Consider the following 16,128-nt stretch of genomic DNA (forward strand, 5'->3'; position numbering starts at 1 on the left):
TTAGTAGTATAATGGGGAGTTCCCCAGGGATATGTTTTGCCCCCATGTGTTTTCAGAACTCAAATTAAGTTTAAGCAGTATTAACAAGGTCATGCATCACCATCACCAACACCATATAGTGGATCATTTGTCATTATGCAGGGTAACATTTATAATACTTTCAATGTAGGCCTATATACATCCGTATTATTGTGTGTGTGGAATGTACTGTATATATTGTTAAAAGAATAGAGTGCTATTCTTTTAACATTGCTCGTGAGTGAGCAAAAATATAGGCAAATTTACACTGTGACTGTTTTTTTTATATTGTGTCCAGTAAATAATGTCATTACCCTGTTCCCTTTCATTTCCTTAAATTCGTTATTTTGGGGGTCCTGCGACTTGGGAGTTAGGTTAATGCCCAAACCCCCGATTCACAGAAGCGACAGAACAGAAATTACCGAACCACAGAGTTGTACAGCCCCATTTTCATTTGTCAAACGAATCCCTCTTAGTATTATATCCTCTTTTCTCACACAGCTAAAAACAATACTCTTATAATACGCTACAAATTTTAGACGCATTGTATAGAGTCAAACCAAATACTATTTCTGCTTAGTCAGGTTGACCTTTTTTGGTGAAAACCAGATGATGATTATTATTATCATTAAGGGACAAGGATAATAAAGTCAAGGTTGAGGATACAAATACAGGATACACACACCCCGGAGAGCATTTCATACAACAATTTTTAAATTTTCTCTTGTAGTGGTTATATTTGCGACTGAAAACCTAACTTTTGATTGGCTGAGAGTAATATTTTGCCATTGAAGTCTTGCTGACAAAACTGCTTGCTTGTGAATCACACCTCTCTGTCATTCCCTCCACAAATACTTACCAAACATTTAGGCATGTAAACATTCTTTCTGCTTGCAACGCAATCTATTTTCATAAAAGCATTGGGTTGAACTGAACGCGTTAATAATTTTAGCCGACATCACAACATATAGTTCTCATAACATCGGTCGACTTGACCAACCGATATGGCCCAAGATCGACCACCGATTCATCGACCAATTCGTGTTGGACTATGGTGCGTCCCTCGATCAACCTCAACTGTATTGACCAAATGTCTGAGCGCTATTGACGGAATGGACGTCTATCTGGAGATCTATTCCTATGCTGCGCTACTGAGAGGTTACTATTCCACGTCGACGGGTCGTCAGCTTCCCCTCGACATCGTCGGCAACGAGGCCGTCTACGAAGAGGCTAACGACATATGGGAGAAAAATGTCGGCTACCGAATGTCGTCGAGATGGATGTCGTGAGTACAATTTTCTCCAGAATTGACGGACGACACTGTCTTTTTGTTAGGTGGAACGGAGACCGTCGAAGGTTTTGACGAAAAAAATTGTTTGGTTAGGCTCACACATGTACATAAAACATAATCTGTATCGAATTTCCTCGAATGATAGTTTTTAGTTTTCTCTTCCCTCTTTTTTTTCTTAGAAGAGAATGCATCAAAATCAATTGCTAAATGTACAAGAATTATTCATTGTCTATTTTAGGATTATTATTTTCTCTCACGCTTTACTCGATGGAATTTCTTTTTGAAGTCAAAATCGTTTACCATAATTATCAAGTACTACAACCCCCTCATTTAAAAAAAATCTCTTCGCCTGCTACAACAAATCAACGGTGGAATCTCTTTCTGAATACCACTCAAAAAACTGATTGAAATGTATAGGCCTACACGAGGAGTATATTCACGGACAGTGATAAGGGAGGCAGGCCGGGGGTAACCGCCTGGTAAGGGGGGTGAACAAGAAAGATATGTGAATGAAGACAATCAAATCTACTCGGAGGTCTGGTCGTGCAACTATTTAAACGACTCAAATTATCAACCTGGGGAAAAACAATCACACCTTTACTTAATCTTGCCCCCCAACCCCCCCCCCTGCAACAAACACACACATATATATGTAGCTCAAAGGGGGGTGAGGGGAATCCCCCATTTAAGGGACCGAGATCAATATCATATTGATGAACGAAGAGGAACTACATTCACTTACGTTGCAGCATGCCATAATGGATTTGGTAGAGATGTACAAATGGCTTAACATTCATTTTAGCGAACATTTCATTTTTGTTTGTAAAATCTTACAACAAAAATATCGTGACCGGAGGATATTTAATGCGACTCGGATTCAATACAAAGAAAGCAAAGCACACACACACACACACACAAAAAAAAAAAACACTGCATGGGTATACCGTCTCTTTTAAGTTCTGTAATGTATATAGTGTATTTGCTTTAACTGATGTATTAAGTACAAAGGCGGTTTGCCGTCTCAATTCCCGTAATATAAAACCGTTTACATAATGCAGTGTTGTATTTTCTTGTCCTGTTACTTTTAATTGTGTTTGATTAATTTTCGTTTTTATGTACTCATGCTTTTATGGCGAATGAAATAGATAAACTTGAAACTCGATGAAAAAATAAAAATACCTTTGAGTTTATCCCTCGTGAAGAACGGGCGGCACCATGGAGATGAAAGGGACGAACGCCCCCATGATTTAGTAGAGCATGGGGGAAATGGGAAGAAAAAAAATTGGTCGTGTAACTGTATAGTTTTTATTCAACGACAAATAAATATGAGGTTACGACTAAGTTGCCTTGTCTCACCCGCTTCGCGTGCCCCAGTGGTACCCTTTTTAAATGATATAGCCAAGCGAGACCAAATTAAGTCTCTGCGAATGGTGACGTAAATAGGGTTTATTTAGTCAGACTAAGCCTCATGAATATGGCTACAGTATATAGCATAATTTTTGACGCATCGTTCAGCTTGACTGGTGTGGTGTGATCGGTTAGATGATGCGCTTATGTAAGTTCACATGCAGTCAAGACTATTGACGCAGGTTTGGGTCTCGCCTTAAACAATTTAATGGAATGCTTTAAAGGTATTTTTTTATTAAAACTTGAGGCAAGAATATAAGTCCAAGATTTGTACTCTGATTCAAAACTTCCAAAACAGATTTCTGGACTCGCTTGGATACGAGAAAAAAAAAAGCGCCACCCCTAGTTTGTAGAGGCCCTTGGGTTTGAAGATCGCCAAATTGAGAGCCAAGCAGATGGATGCAGACATGGGAATATGTTAGACATCATGGAATAAAAATGTTGAGTTTATAAACTTTATGTTACTATGCCTCCGTGTAGGAAAGAAAAATTTGATACGTAGAATAAAAAAAATATGCACCCCAGAAATTTGAAATCTACATACGTGAAGAAAGTTCTTGAACAATCCTTGTCTAAACAGTCAACACTCTGTCCGAACATATAGGCCTTTAATAGCAAGGCTCATTTGGTCACGAGGATGTCACTGCTCTCCTTTTTTCCCTTTAAGTTTATCGTTACTGGGACTATCTGTGGACATTTAAGAATGGATTGTTATACGCTACGGGTTCTTGATTAATTCGCAATCTTTTTTTTTTAACTCTCTCTAGATATCATACCATCAAGGAAGATCTGGAAAATGCCAACGGTGACTACATTCTACTCAAGGAGATGGCATCAAATCCAATCGATCCCCAATGCCTTCCCGGAGGATACAAATACACATTCCTCATCCGGGATCCGACTCGGGTTTACACTTCGGCTAGGAAGATAGCCGGGTCGAAGTATGCCGAGGTCGGCATGATATCCTCCGAAGCCGACTTCGATTTGATCCGAGATGACCCGATCGATAATCAACCAATGAAATGGTACGAAAACCAGCATCGGCTTTGGAAGTACGTAAAAGAGAACATCGATCCGAACCCGATTGTTCTCGATGCATCCGATATCCTAACCCGACCAGGACCGACAATCCGGGCATTCTGCACCGCCGTCGGATTCCCCTACTGCGATAAACTTCTTCAGTTAAAACCGACGAGTGAAATCCCAAACAATTTTGTCACAGCGGGTAAAAACGTCTTCAAGGAGATGTTTATGTATTATGAGAGAGCTTTTACAAGCACGCGTTTCGTGCCAGATGGACTTGGATCTGTACCACGTGATAGGTTGCCTGATGATGTCATCAAATGTGTTGATCATTCGATGCCATTCTATGAGGAAATGTTTCAGAGCAAACTATGTGTTTTGTAAATTTTGTTTTGCATCATCGTCATCATCATCATCATCTTCTCCATAATCATCAATATCCAAGTCGTCGTCGTCATCATCATCATTATCGTCCTCCTTCTCTTCATCACCAGCGTCATGATCATCACCATCATGATGATCAGTATCATAACTATGAATAGTCATTTCACCTGTTGACCAATATGGTAAAATTATTAGATGTAAACCAATCTTTAAAAAGATTACAAATGCAGTGAAATCTCTCTTTAATAAGTCCGTATGAAGAAGAACAAGACACGTAGCCTTTACATCATCCCTGATAGGGATAATACATTTTGTTACCTCGAAGTTTATCTCACCGAATACTACTACTACTACTTATACTACTACTACTACTACTACTACTACTACTACTACTACTAACTATTATTTTATTTACTCAGGGTATATAGCCACAGTTTCGGGACAAGTCCACCCCAAGAAAAAGTTATTCTGAATATAGAGAAAAAATTCTAACAAGCTTAACACTGGAAATTTGATCAAAATCGGATGTAGAATAAGAAAGTTATGACATTTTAAAGTTTCGCTTAATTTCACAAAACAGTTATATGCACATCCTGGTCGATATGCGAAATGAGGGAACTGATTGTCATCCACTCACTATTTCTTTTGTATTTTATTCCATGAAATATGAAACATTCTACCCCCGTTGTCCTGTGAAACAAAGTTTTATTCCTCTCTAAACATGTTGAATTACCATTGTTTTAACATTATGGTTCGTTCAAGTTGGTCCTTATTGTCAAATCTCAAAAAAAATGAAATACTGTGTAATTCAAACAAAATACGAAAGGAATAGTGAGGGATTGACACAATCGCGACTCTCTCAATTGCATGTAAGTGAGTTGTGCATATAACTATTTTGTGAAAAAAGCGAAACTTTTAAATGTCGTAACTTTTTTATTTTACATTCGATTTTGATAAAAAAATCAGTATTATTCTTGTTTTGTTTTTCTCTATCGAATTAATATGCTTCTGGGGTGGACTTTAACTTCATCATGCTCTTCATAAACTAGCGTCCCTGCATAACATAATAGGGCGTTTTCGCACCCTGGCGCAGGACGCTTTCAAGAACATAGAAAATGTATTGTCAATTACCCTTCATGACAATGAGCAACCAAGAAGTCTTTGTCGAAAATTGGTGATTCAAACAGCAGTTTCACCCTGGATTCTGCATGGACAGACGACATGTTTGCAGTTTTCATCAGATCCGAAACGTAGGACTAAACTGCTGTTTCGGTTCACAATTCACGACATAGACAACTTGGATGTTCATTGTCATTTGACGGGCATTCTAATAATTTGCCTTGTTCTTGAATTCGTCCTGCGTCGCAGTGCGAACACTCGCTATTATGTTATTATAACCTTTCTCCAATATAAATGATGAACGCCTAGCAAGACTTTATGCAGAAGGTTCCAATTTTAAAAGTATTTGGTATGACTCGACCAGGGAACGAAACCGTTCATGAGGCGGCGCGCTCTACCACTGAGCCACCATGCCCGGTGGCGTATAGTGTAATTTGTATACTGTAAACGCTGTTATTTTCGCGGGATTAATTTTTCGCGCTTGGCGGCTTCACAACATATTCGCGGGTTTTTAAATTCGCGCTGCACACTCCATAGTCACAAAGTAACTTCCTTCTTGCCATCTTTGAATGGTTTTAATTAAAATATCAGCAACGAAATTGTATTTTCTGATCATAATTTTAGCTCTAGGGCGGCATAATTCAGCATTGTTTTGATCTAATTATGAGCTTTTGTGACATTTAGCGCAACTTTTCTTCGAGGGGCGGACATTGGGAAAGGCAAAAGGAGGCGATGCTAGCTGCTGGCCTTGTACGGACGGCCGAGCACCGGGTAAGGATCGGGGGATTACGGCTATTCAAAGTGCATGGGATCAATCAACAAACACAGGCGATCGACCCAACGTCTTCTTAAAAACTAAACAGATCTAAACACTCACCAATCAAACAGCAAAAGCAATTTATATTGCAACCAAAATCATAATTAAATACCGATCTGCGACTGTTAAAAAAATGATCGCATTGCTTTTTAGAAATTCTCGCGATGCACACGATATTGGAGCTCAAGCTTGCTTGCGTAAATGCCGCCCTCTTTAGACCAGATTATGCAATCTCTTTGCCATAACGATACACGCAATTGAACCGCGTTTCGAAACTTGACGCTCATAAATTCGCGTGTTTTTAAATTCGCGCTCGCCGATCTTGCCGCGAAATGCGCGAAAATTTCCACACCGCGAATATTTCCACTTTTACAGTACTACTTTTTAATTTTCAGAGATTACAATTATGCAGCGTAATGACTGTTCAAAGCGTATTTTATGTTCTGAACAGATGGAAACTAATGAACAATGTGGCGCAACGACATCTCAAACTTAGGATCGATCAAGGGCAGCGGAACGTACACAGCAAAAACTGTGGTGTTAACCGGTGTACATAAAGGACCACACCAGTTATTTTACACCGGTGTTAAATTGGTGGTGTTAGTTTTACACCCATAGGTGTTATTACAACACCTTTGGTTGTTACATTTACACTCTTTGGTGTTATGTTCAATCTCTAGGGTGTAATTTTAACACCTCAGGGTGTGGTCCTCTATTAACACCAATTGGTGTCAGTTTAAACACTACAGTTTTTACAGTGTAGGCCTATTTTCGGTTAGGGGGGCAAAAAAAGCGGCACTTATATGTCAAAATGGAATCTTGGTGCAAACGCATTTTTTCACCATGAGATAATCATCTGCGTGAAGTAGTTGTGTGTTTTGTATTAATCAAGTTGAGTAAAGCCTAAGCGATTTCTGATTGATATGATAGGCCTATACATTTAGGGTTTTTTCCGAGAGCGAGCGGTTTGGGGAAAAAATCAAAGCTTAATAGGTCAATTATGGCGCTAATTACTGTTTAAAGGGCACCCTAGCGAGTTGTTGCGAGAGCTGATCGCTAGCTCAAACTTTTGGACATTTCATGTAATTAGACATGACAATTTAACATTCGGAGCATTTTTTATCATGAAAAAGACGTGAATATAACTCAAGAAATGACGCGAGCTGAATTTTTTTATGTACTGACCAGGAAAGGAACATGATAAGGACTGTATTTAGTGATTGATGAATAGGATACTTATCTTACCGATCAAATAATGCGAGCGCGAAGCGCGAGCTGAAAATTTGTGATATTCCAACCTGAAAAATGGACATTCTAAGCATTTTTGTAACCTAGAACAGAATGAGTACCTTACTTAACAATAATTGATGTGAGCCAAATATTTTATGATCTTCTAGCCTAAATGTATTGTTCTACTACAAAAAAGTATTTGATTTTAAAAAAGGTCATTTTTTCCTACTGGGATTTTAATCTATTTTATTACTATTATTATCATTAATTTATTATTTTCATTTTATTTTTTTTTTTGGGGGGGGGGGGGGGGGAGTGACCCCCTGCCCCCCCCCTGTTTGGCCGCCCCTTGGATACAGTCATCTACGAACTTAAATCCCTGGGTATGAAACACTGCCTGTGATTTTTTTTACTACGAACTTAAATCCCCCAGGTATAAAACACTGCCTGTGATTTTTTTTTATTACGAGCTTAAATCCCCAGGTAAAGTACTGCCAGTAAACTTTTGATTAAGCTACAAATTAGCTTAAACTGAATTAAGTCACCATCAAGTCTTTTTAAAACGATCCCCTGATCTCAAAAAGGTTACCTCTATGTTGGGAGCATGGTTAGAGCATGGACCCCAGGCTGGTTAGAGTTACTCCAATCACAGCAATCTGCGACTCTAGAATTGCGCCATCTGTCAATGATAACCAGCATACTCCACAATGGTACGCTGTACTTTTTTTCATTATCGACAGTGGTGAACGAAATAATCACCCCTGTTTAACAGAATTGTCCGGTGCCCCTAATTTGACATGGTGTATATTTTTTCACAACTCTTTTTTTCTAGACTTTTAGCTCTTTACCCCGTTTTACAAACTATAGTTCCCTGGGCTTACTAACGGTGGATTAAAAACGAATGGAGCGTATTAGTAGCAAATCGAGGAAATTTGTTGGTAAATCAAGGAAACGAGGTAGGAAAAAATCAGATGTCGAGTTACAATTCTCACGTCTCTGGTTTTGCATGTTTTACTTCCTCTAATAACTTTTGTGCGCAGACTACGCGAATAGTTAAAGGGGGAAATTCACCCTGACAAAACGTTTATTGTAAAAGTAGCAAAGAAAATAAAAAAAAACAATATTGCCGAAGGTTTGAGAAAATTCCATCAAAGAATAAAAATGTTATTAGAATCTTAATTATTTGAATTGTGACGTCATAATGCGAGCAGCATTAGTGATTGCAATATTCAAATGCTTATAATTTTTTCCGATTTTTCTCAAACATTCTTGTTCTTACTCTTTGAATTTTCTGTTTCGACACAAGCCTACTTATGTCAAAGGTTTAATTCCCCTTCAATGGATTTTCCTCAAACCTTCACCAACATTTTTCATCTTTTTTCGTCAGCTATTTTTACAACAAACTTTTCTTTTTGGTGAACTTCCTCTTTAAACCGAGCTTTAAAGGTCAAGTCCACCTCAGAAAAATGTTGATTTGAATCAATAGAGAAAAATCAGACAAGCACAATGCTGAAAATTTCATCAAGATCGAATGCGAAATATTAAAGTTATGCATGCATGACCTTTCAAAGTTTCGCTTATTTTTAACAAAATAGTTATATGAACGAGCCAGTTACATCCAAATGAGAGAGTTGATGATGTCACTCACTCACTATTTCTTTTGTTTTTTATTGTTCGAATTATACAATATTTCAATTTTTACGAATTTGATGATTAGGACCTATTTGCCTGAAGCACAAAATGTTAAAATGATGGAATTCCACATGTTCAGGGAGGAATGAAACTTCATTTCACATGACAATGACGAGAAAATCAAAATATTTCATATTTCATATAATAAAATACAAAAGAAATAGTGAGTGAGTGATGTCATCAGTTCCCTCATTTGTATACCGACCGAGATGTGCATATAACTATTTTGTGAAATGAAGTGAAACTTTAAAATGTCATAACTTTCTTATTTTACATCCGATTTTGATTAATTTTTCAGTGTTATGCTCGTTGAATTTTTCTCTTTTTATTAAAATCAAGTTTTTGTTGGGGTGAACTTGTCCTTTAAAAGGTATCACACCCGGCTCTTGACTCATTTACTGACATATTGCCATTGAATGAAAAAAAGAAGAAGAAAATCTGGGTGTTTACAACAGGCATGAGGAGAAAATGTTGACGAGGTATGATATGTCAGATCCTGTTTATATTACTTCAAAATGTCATATACTTTAATCCCAATTTTAATATAATTCTCATATACTAAAATATAAATAACAAATACCTTATGAAGCATTTGCTGCACAAAAATCACAAAGTTTGGGGGGGGGGGCGTAGAGTGATACTCAGGCACGTAATTTCAGTCATCACTGGATTATCTGTGCATATTTTTTTTTCAAAATTGTATTGTTTTTATATTCGGTATATTTAAACTAGTAATGAAAATTATTGGGATTTTTTTGTTTTAAATTTGTGTATACCTTTTTTGTGTATATAATATAAATATATTTGAATTTCATATAGGGGATTAGCCCTGATACATAGGCCTTTTCTGGTAACTGCATTCAATAGTTGCTTTTATTTATTGTGCTATTACTTGTCTTTAATTGCTATCTTTTTTATTGTATTGTCTTTTGCCCTTTATAATGCTATTTTTAGATATTGCTTTACCATGTCCATGTATGTTTTTATTCTGGGTGTAAATGAAATATCACAATGGGGTTATGAATATACGCAAATTCCTTGGATTATGTTGGGGATAATCATGTATATCAGGTGTATAATGTATACTATACAGAACGATAAAAGCACAAGAGACAACATTGCATACATACACTGTAAAAACTGTGGTGTTAAAATTGACACCAATTGGTGTTAATAGAGGACCACATCCTGAGGTGTTAAAATCAAACCATAGAGATTGAACATAACACCAAAGAGTGTAAATGTAACAACCATATGTGTTGTAATAACACCTATAGGTGTAAAACTAACACCACCAATTTAACACCGGTGTAAAATAACTGTGTCTGGTGTGGTCCTCTATGTACACCGGTTAACACCACAGTTTTTGCTGTGTACAACTGGAACAATATCTTGAGTTCTACAATGCACCATGATCTATCGAAAGAATGTGATACTCCAAATAAAAAAAAATGAATTTCAGTTTTTTTTTCGCTTCCTTTATTTTTGTTCTATTATTCAAAGACATATAATTACCATGGGCGGATCACAAAATAGCCGAATTAAAATAAATCGAAAATAAATTGAAAACAAAACAGAAAGAATCACAGTGTAGCTTTGAAAAGAAAAATGTTAGTCCTTAATTGTTGACATTGCCATTATAATGCCGATAATATACATCATAATTAAACACACTTCATAATTAAATACCACGAAATTAAATTATAAATTTATGTACTTCATAATTAAACACCACGAAATTGAATAATGTAGAACAGCCCCCAACAAAGCGTAAATCTCAACATAACAGTGTGTAGACGGATAGGGGTGCGGAATTGGTATGAAAGTGTGTTTGTGGGGGGGGGTAAAAAAAATCATAATTGCTAATTTTAAAGAATGATTCTGATTGGTTCCCAGTCAGTCTACCGAGCAAAATTCACATGCAACGATGAACTTGATAGGCCATTTCATGTAGCGATCTTACCTTTGTGCTATATGGGCCCCTGATGGTAGTTTTAAAGTGATTGGTCAACATTGGTTTGACTTTTAAAAAATCTGAGCTAGAAGGTCACACTTGTCACTTGTGTCTGTGATATGTTACAAAAATGAAGCCCAGAAAAAATTGCGTTCAAAAATAATTATTCAGTGCTTCAAAAATTGAAATATAAAGTGACCGGAAACACCATCTTAATTTCATCCCATACACTTATGTGTACTATTTAGGCGTCTATAAGACGCCTATTTACAAAATCGGGGTTTGCCTTGTAGTTTTAGCTTTTCATTCTCAATAATGGTTGTTTTCAGGGTTTATTAGTTCTAATACATGCACTTGTACACATGTTTCATCTTCGTTTGAGAATTTTTTAAATCGGCTGCTCACAAAGTTAAACAATACCTTTAAAACGTGGACTTTGGACATGAGAGTTGCGGGAAGGGGGGGGGGGGTGTCAGCAAAATCACAAAGGAATTATTCTTATCTATTAATAATTGTTGCAAAGTGTCCACAACTAAGTTTTATATATCTTAAAAAATTTCCTTCCTTCTCTTGAATTTACGATCATTAATTTAAACACCATATGGAGTCGTCGTCGTAATCATGTCCCTTGGAATAGAATATAAAAACTGTATTTCCTTCTGATTTTATTGAGGCCCATCTGAACATAATCAAATCATGGCCCTGTATAAAAAATGAAATATACAATCAATTATGCAACCAAGTGTTACAATGTGGTAAACTATATGAAGGCTACAATTAGTTGTAAATGAATCATTGGATTCATTGGGACGTCAAAGCCTTTATACTTTAGGTTCCTGTTTTCTATTTCAACTTGAACATAATGAAATCAGTGCATTGTGATAGCCTCATATCAATATTATATTGTAACAGATTAACTGACAACTAATAAGCATACCTGCAAGTCTACGGCTGCACACAAGCCGAAATCATTAATTTTGTAGCCAGTAGTACTATCTTTTATGTTACCGGACCCAAATTGAAACCAAATTTGATTACATCGAGTCTCTATAATCATGGACCTACCACTCATGCTATAATCAATAATTAACACACGTCGGTTATATATATATGATGAGATCCAAACAAGTACTTAAGAGGGTGGTTCCTCTTTATGTTTAAATTGCGGTAAAATGAGCTCATACAGTGTTAGTATATAATTAACTCAACAAATCCTCCATGAAATAAAAGCGGTTTTTATTATCTCGATGTTAACTTATCTTCCTACTCGAGAATATAATATTGACTTTCTGCATATTGTTCAGAAATGTAAACTGATGTAGGCATTCCTATAAAATTCAGAAATTTATATATTCAATAAATATATATATAAAAATATACACGATTATTGTCATGAGGGTAATTAAATACACGATGCATGAGGATAATTAAATTATTGAAAATCTGGTAGGCATACACTGTAAATTCCAATAATGCCAACAATTAATAACAATAAAAATCTTAAAAGATTTAATTGACAGTCTTCATAGGCAACTAAACATCTATCCTTTTCCTTAGCATATACTTTAAAGTAACAGCACTACGATTTATGAACTTCTGAATCTGTTTAAGATTCGTTAGTTAGAATGCAACACTGAAAGGTCGGGGTGGGGTTCTTTTTTTTATTTGGCAACCAGTCAATTTGACTATTTTCGCTATCATAAATATTGTATTATTCACGTTGTTTTCTTTGAAAAAAATCTATAAAGTAAAATTCAAATATTTCTTTCTCATTCTTTTTCTCTTCTTTTTTTTCTATTTATTTTTATTATTATGTTTTATTCTTAAGGTATGATATTTAAAGTCGAGTAGGTGTGTCTCAAAGATTAAAACCAGGGCTTTTGCTCAAAATATGTTAGACATATAGGCCTACTAGTATGCAAGTGAACCTAGGATGGAGATTACAGAGAAAAGAAATGAGGAAAATCACAGCTACAATCCTACACCCGTACCGGAGTATGGGGATACGTCTGTCTAATGAGATATATCTCCTTGGTCTGTTCCGTTGATGTGAACATCAACGCCAGTGAAGTCTCGATCTTTCCCGGAGACAAGACGCCTTTAAATCCTACCTACTTTGGGAGACAAGCCCTTGTAGGATGTAAAGTGATTTTTGGTGAGTTTTGGGGAAAAAATTAATACACGGTCGCGTCTTTTATAGACGACCTTCCGCAAAACTTTATGATAAATAATTAGATGACCAATGTAGTTATGTCGAAATATTGCAATATATTTGTCAGCTGCTTTATCATTATTAATATAGTAGATATAACTATAATATATTCCTAAGACGCTCAAAGGTACACGTAGTCGTATATTGAAACACTTTCTTGTAGTACTGCACTTGAACGCCTCAAATAGGCTATAGACGTGCAGGCCATTCATGCAATCGCTGCCGCTATATACTTCTTTAATTACTGTAGTAGGTTTTTGCTCAGCTGTTTCTGGAATGCAGCTAGGTCGGGTGCATTTTTAGTAATGGCAGTTTCAATGTGTGACTGATAAGTGACTACGACAGGTCATCCTAGATTATGTTCTTTGGTGAGATGCTACCCGCTACTCATAAAAGAACAGCTACCTTTGGTAAAATGCTTATTATGAATGGCAGGGAAATGCCCGTCGCTTCTATTGGGCTTCAAAAATTTATCGGTTAGAATGAAGAGATAATAGCTTATATTAAAATGAAAATCATCATGGCTTTCGTTAATATAAACTTAGATTTTGTTTGGTTGATGCATGTCAAAGCGGTAGAAAACAATATATTTCAAATGATTTCAGTGCTTATTTACATCACAAAGAAAGCACTTTACTGATACAATAGTGGCATATATTTTCGTTATATCTTTTGCTTCTCAGGCCGTTTGACGTATGCATCGTAAAAGAATTTAAGGAAGTAATACAAAAAGCTTACATACAGGACCATAGTCCAGAAAATATTTAGCCAGTTTATGTCACAGTGCCTTCCCGCCGAAAGTTCAAGTGCCGCGTAAAGAGACACGCCGATTGAGATGACAAATTGGACGAGCTGGATGACTGTAATTGAGATTTTGATTTGACGAGGCTTGTTGATGATTTTGGCAGCGCTCAGGGCGTAATAGGAGTACATCACAAAATGGACAACGAAGTTCAAAGTGGCAAAATAGCGTCCAACAGACATAAAGTCGGCGTGTAAATAACACGTGTAGACGAGAGTTGTAACGTGGTGATACCAATGGATGAATATGAGTTTCTGCTTGCGAAGGACGATAAAGATCGTGTCACCGAGTTCGAGAACCTTACTGAGAGTGAACAGCCAAAACCACAGGCCCACGTTCCCGTTGAAGAAATTGGCGTCGCACATGGTTGCGCGCCATCCGTCTTCGACGACGCAGCGCGCAAAGTCTCTGACTAGCACCACCGCACCAGCGAAACTGAAGAGTGCAAAGCTGCCCGACCAAGCAACGAGGGGGCGGCGGAGATCGAAAGGTTTCCGGTCGGACATCAACCGCTTTCCTCCGAAAATGATGAATATGTACGTCAAGGAGATGAAGATTGAAACCCACCAATGCTGTCGAAGCCATTGCCCATGGTAATGAGTGTCGAACGATGATCCTCCATTGAGATATAAATTCCTCAGCACCATTGTTTAAATTCAAGTTATCACAGTATCATCCAGGTATAATTAAAAAAAATGCGGAAATATCCGATTGCTATATGCGGTATATTATTTGGTAACATCCAATGACCAGTACTAATTCCTGGGGGTTATATGCCAGTCGGATGATCAGCTATGCCTCTGGCATCGAAATGACTGGAAGACTATGAGCTGATGTATGACGTATAGGTCTGAACAAGGAGATATCAGTGATATCTCCTTGGTCTGAACATGGAGCGTGCATGGGGGTAAACAAGGAACGTGGTTATTGTTTGCCCAAAACGAGTAAAATATTTGTTGTTTGGATTCATTGAATGGAACTCGGTTTTCGAATCATGTCATTGTCCTCAAAAGCGTTTTACTCGAATGATCGAACCATGTTTTGTCTGCATGTACAGGCGTATATGGGGTGAGCGGATTCAGGAGTGCGGCTTTTCAGCAGAAGGCCGATTCAATTTTCGATTACGCAATCTTTCTTTCTCTCCATTTCCTCACTTTGACGTATTTAAGAATGAAATGTCTCTGCTCTGCCCCTCTCCCCTCGATCTGCCTCTCTCAATCTCTCCATCTTTTCCCCTCTCCTTTTGACATCTGTTTTTTGCCCATCCTTCCTTTCTTTCTTTCTTTCTTTCTTTCTCTCCTTCCCATTTTCTCTATAGATGACCCGACCCTCACTTTGACGTATTTAAAATTTAAGAATGAATTATCTCTGCTCTGCCCTCCTCCCCTCGATCTGCCTCTCTCAATTTCCCATCTTTTCCTCTCTCCTTTTGACATCTGTTTTTTGCCCATCCTTCCTTTCTTTCTTTCTTTCTTCCCTCTTTCTTTCTCTCTTTCTTTCTCTCCTTCCCATTTTCTCTTTAGATGACCCGACCCTCACTTTGACGTATTTAAAATTTAAGAATGAATTATCTCCGCTCTGCCCTCCTCCCCTCGATCTGCCTCTCTCAATCTCTCCATCTTTTCCCCTCTCCTTTTGACATGTTTTTGCCCATCCTTCCTTTCTTCCTTCCTTTCTTTCTTTCTTTCTTTCTTTCTTTCTTCCTTCCCTCTTTCCTTCCTTCTTTCTTTCTTTCTTTCTTTCTTTCTTTCTCTCCTTCCCATTTTCTCTTTAGATGACCCGACAGAATTGGTCAAATAAAAATGACAACCGACATAAATAATTCAAGAGTTATATTTTCCTCCCGCTATAAGCTCGTGTTTCTGCTCAATTATTCATTAAGTTTATGCGCTTTACCTTACCCTACTGCATGTGACTTTTTTCAAGAAAAGAAATACTATTACTCGTTCAAAGTTCGTTCGCGTACTTGCGAATTAATTTTATTGATGCAGACGGGTAAACATCATAAAATATATTTATAGAATGGTGTGCGTCAGTAATAAAGGCAATTTTTCTCTCTCACCTTTATACATTCATTCATACAGCCACACGGGTGAAACAGACTCGATGCCTCCGATGATGCCATAGAAAATGACTTAAAGGTCAGTTGCCCGTTGCATAAAAGATACCATTATGATTA

At 37.2% G+C, this 16,128-nt stretch overlaps 1 protein-coding gene across 1 annotated transcript; it reads left to right on the top strand.

Moving 5' to 3' along the window:
• The first annotated feature begins 895 nt into the window (after positions 1–895).
• LOC121412689 lies at positions 896–4,169 on the top strand. Its single transcript, XM_041605465.1, has 2 exons — positions 896–1,303; positions 3,484–4,169. The coding sequence occupies exons 1-2, from the start codon at positions 1,023–1,025 to the stop codon at positions 4,121–4,123; spliced, it is 921 nt and encodes a 306-aa protein (XP_041461399.1). The 5' UTR covers positions 896–1,022; the 3' UTR covers positions 4,124–4,169.
• The last annotated feature ends 11,959 nt before the right edge of the window (positions 4,170–16,128 follow it).

This window comes from Lytechinus variegatus, chromosome 4 (assembly GCF_018143015.1).
Source record: "Lytechinus variegatus isolate NC3 chromosome 4, Lvar_3.0, whole genome shotgun sequence".
NCBI classification, from domain to species: Eukaryota; Metazoa; Echinodermata; class Echinoidea; order Temnopleuroida; family Toxopneustidae; genus Lytechinus; species Lytechinus variegatus.

Excerpts from the sequence above, each read along its gene's own strand:
- LOC121412689 (XM_041605465.1), top strand. The coding sequence starts at position 1,023 with ATGGCCCAAGATCGACCACCGATTCATCGACCAATTCGTGTTGGACTA. Across the intron at positions 1,304-3,483 it reads ATGTCGTCGAGATGGATGTC|ATATCATACCATCAAGGAAG; the intron begins GTGAGTACAATT and ends AACTCTCTCTAG.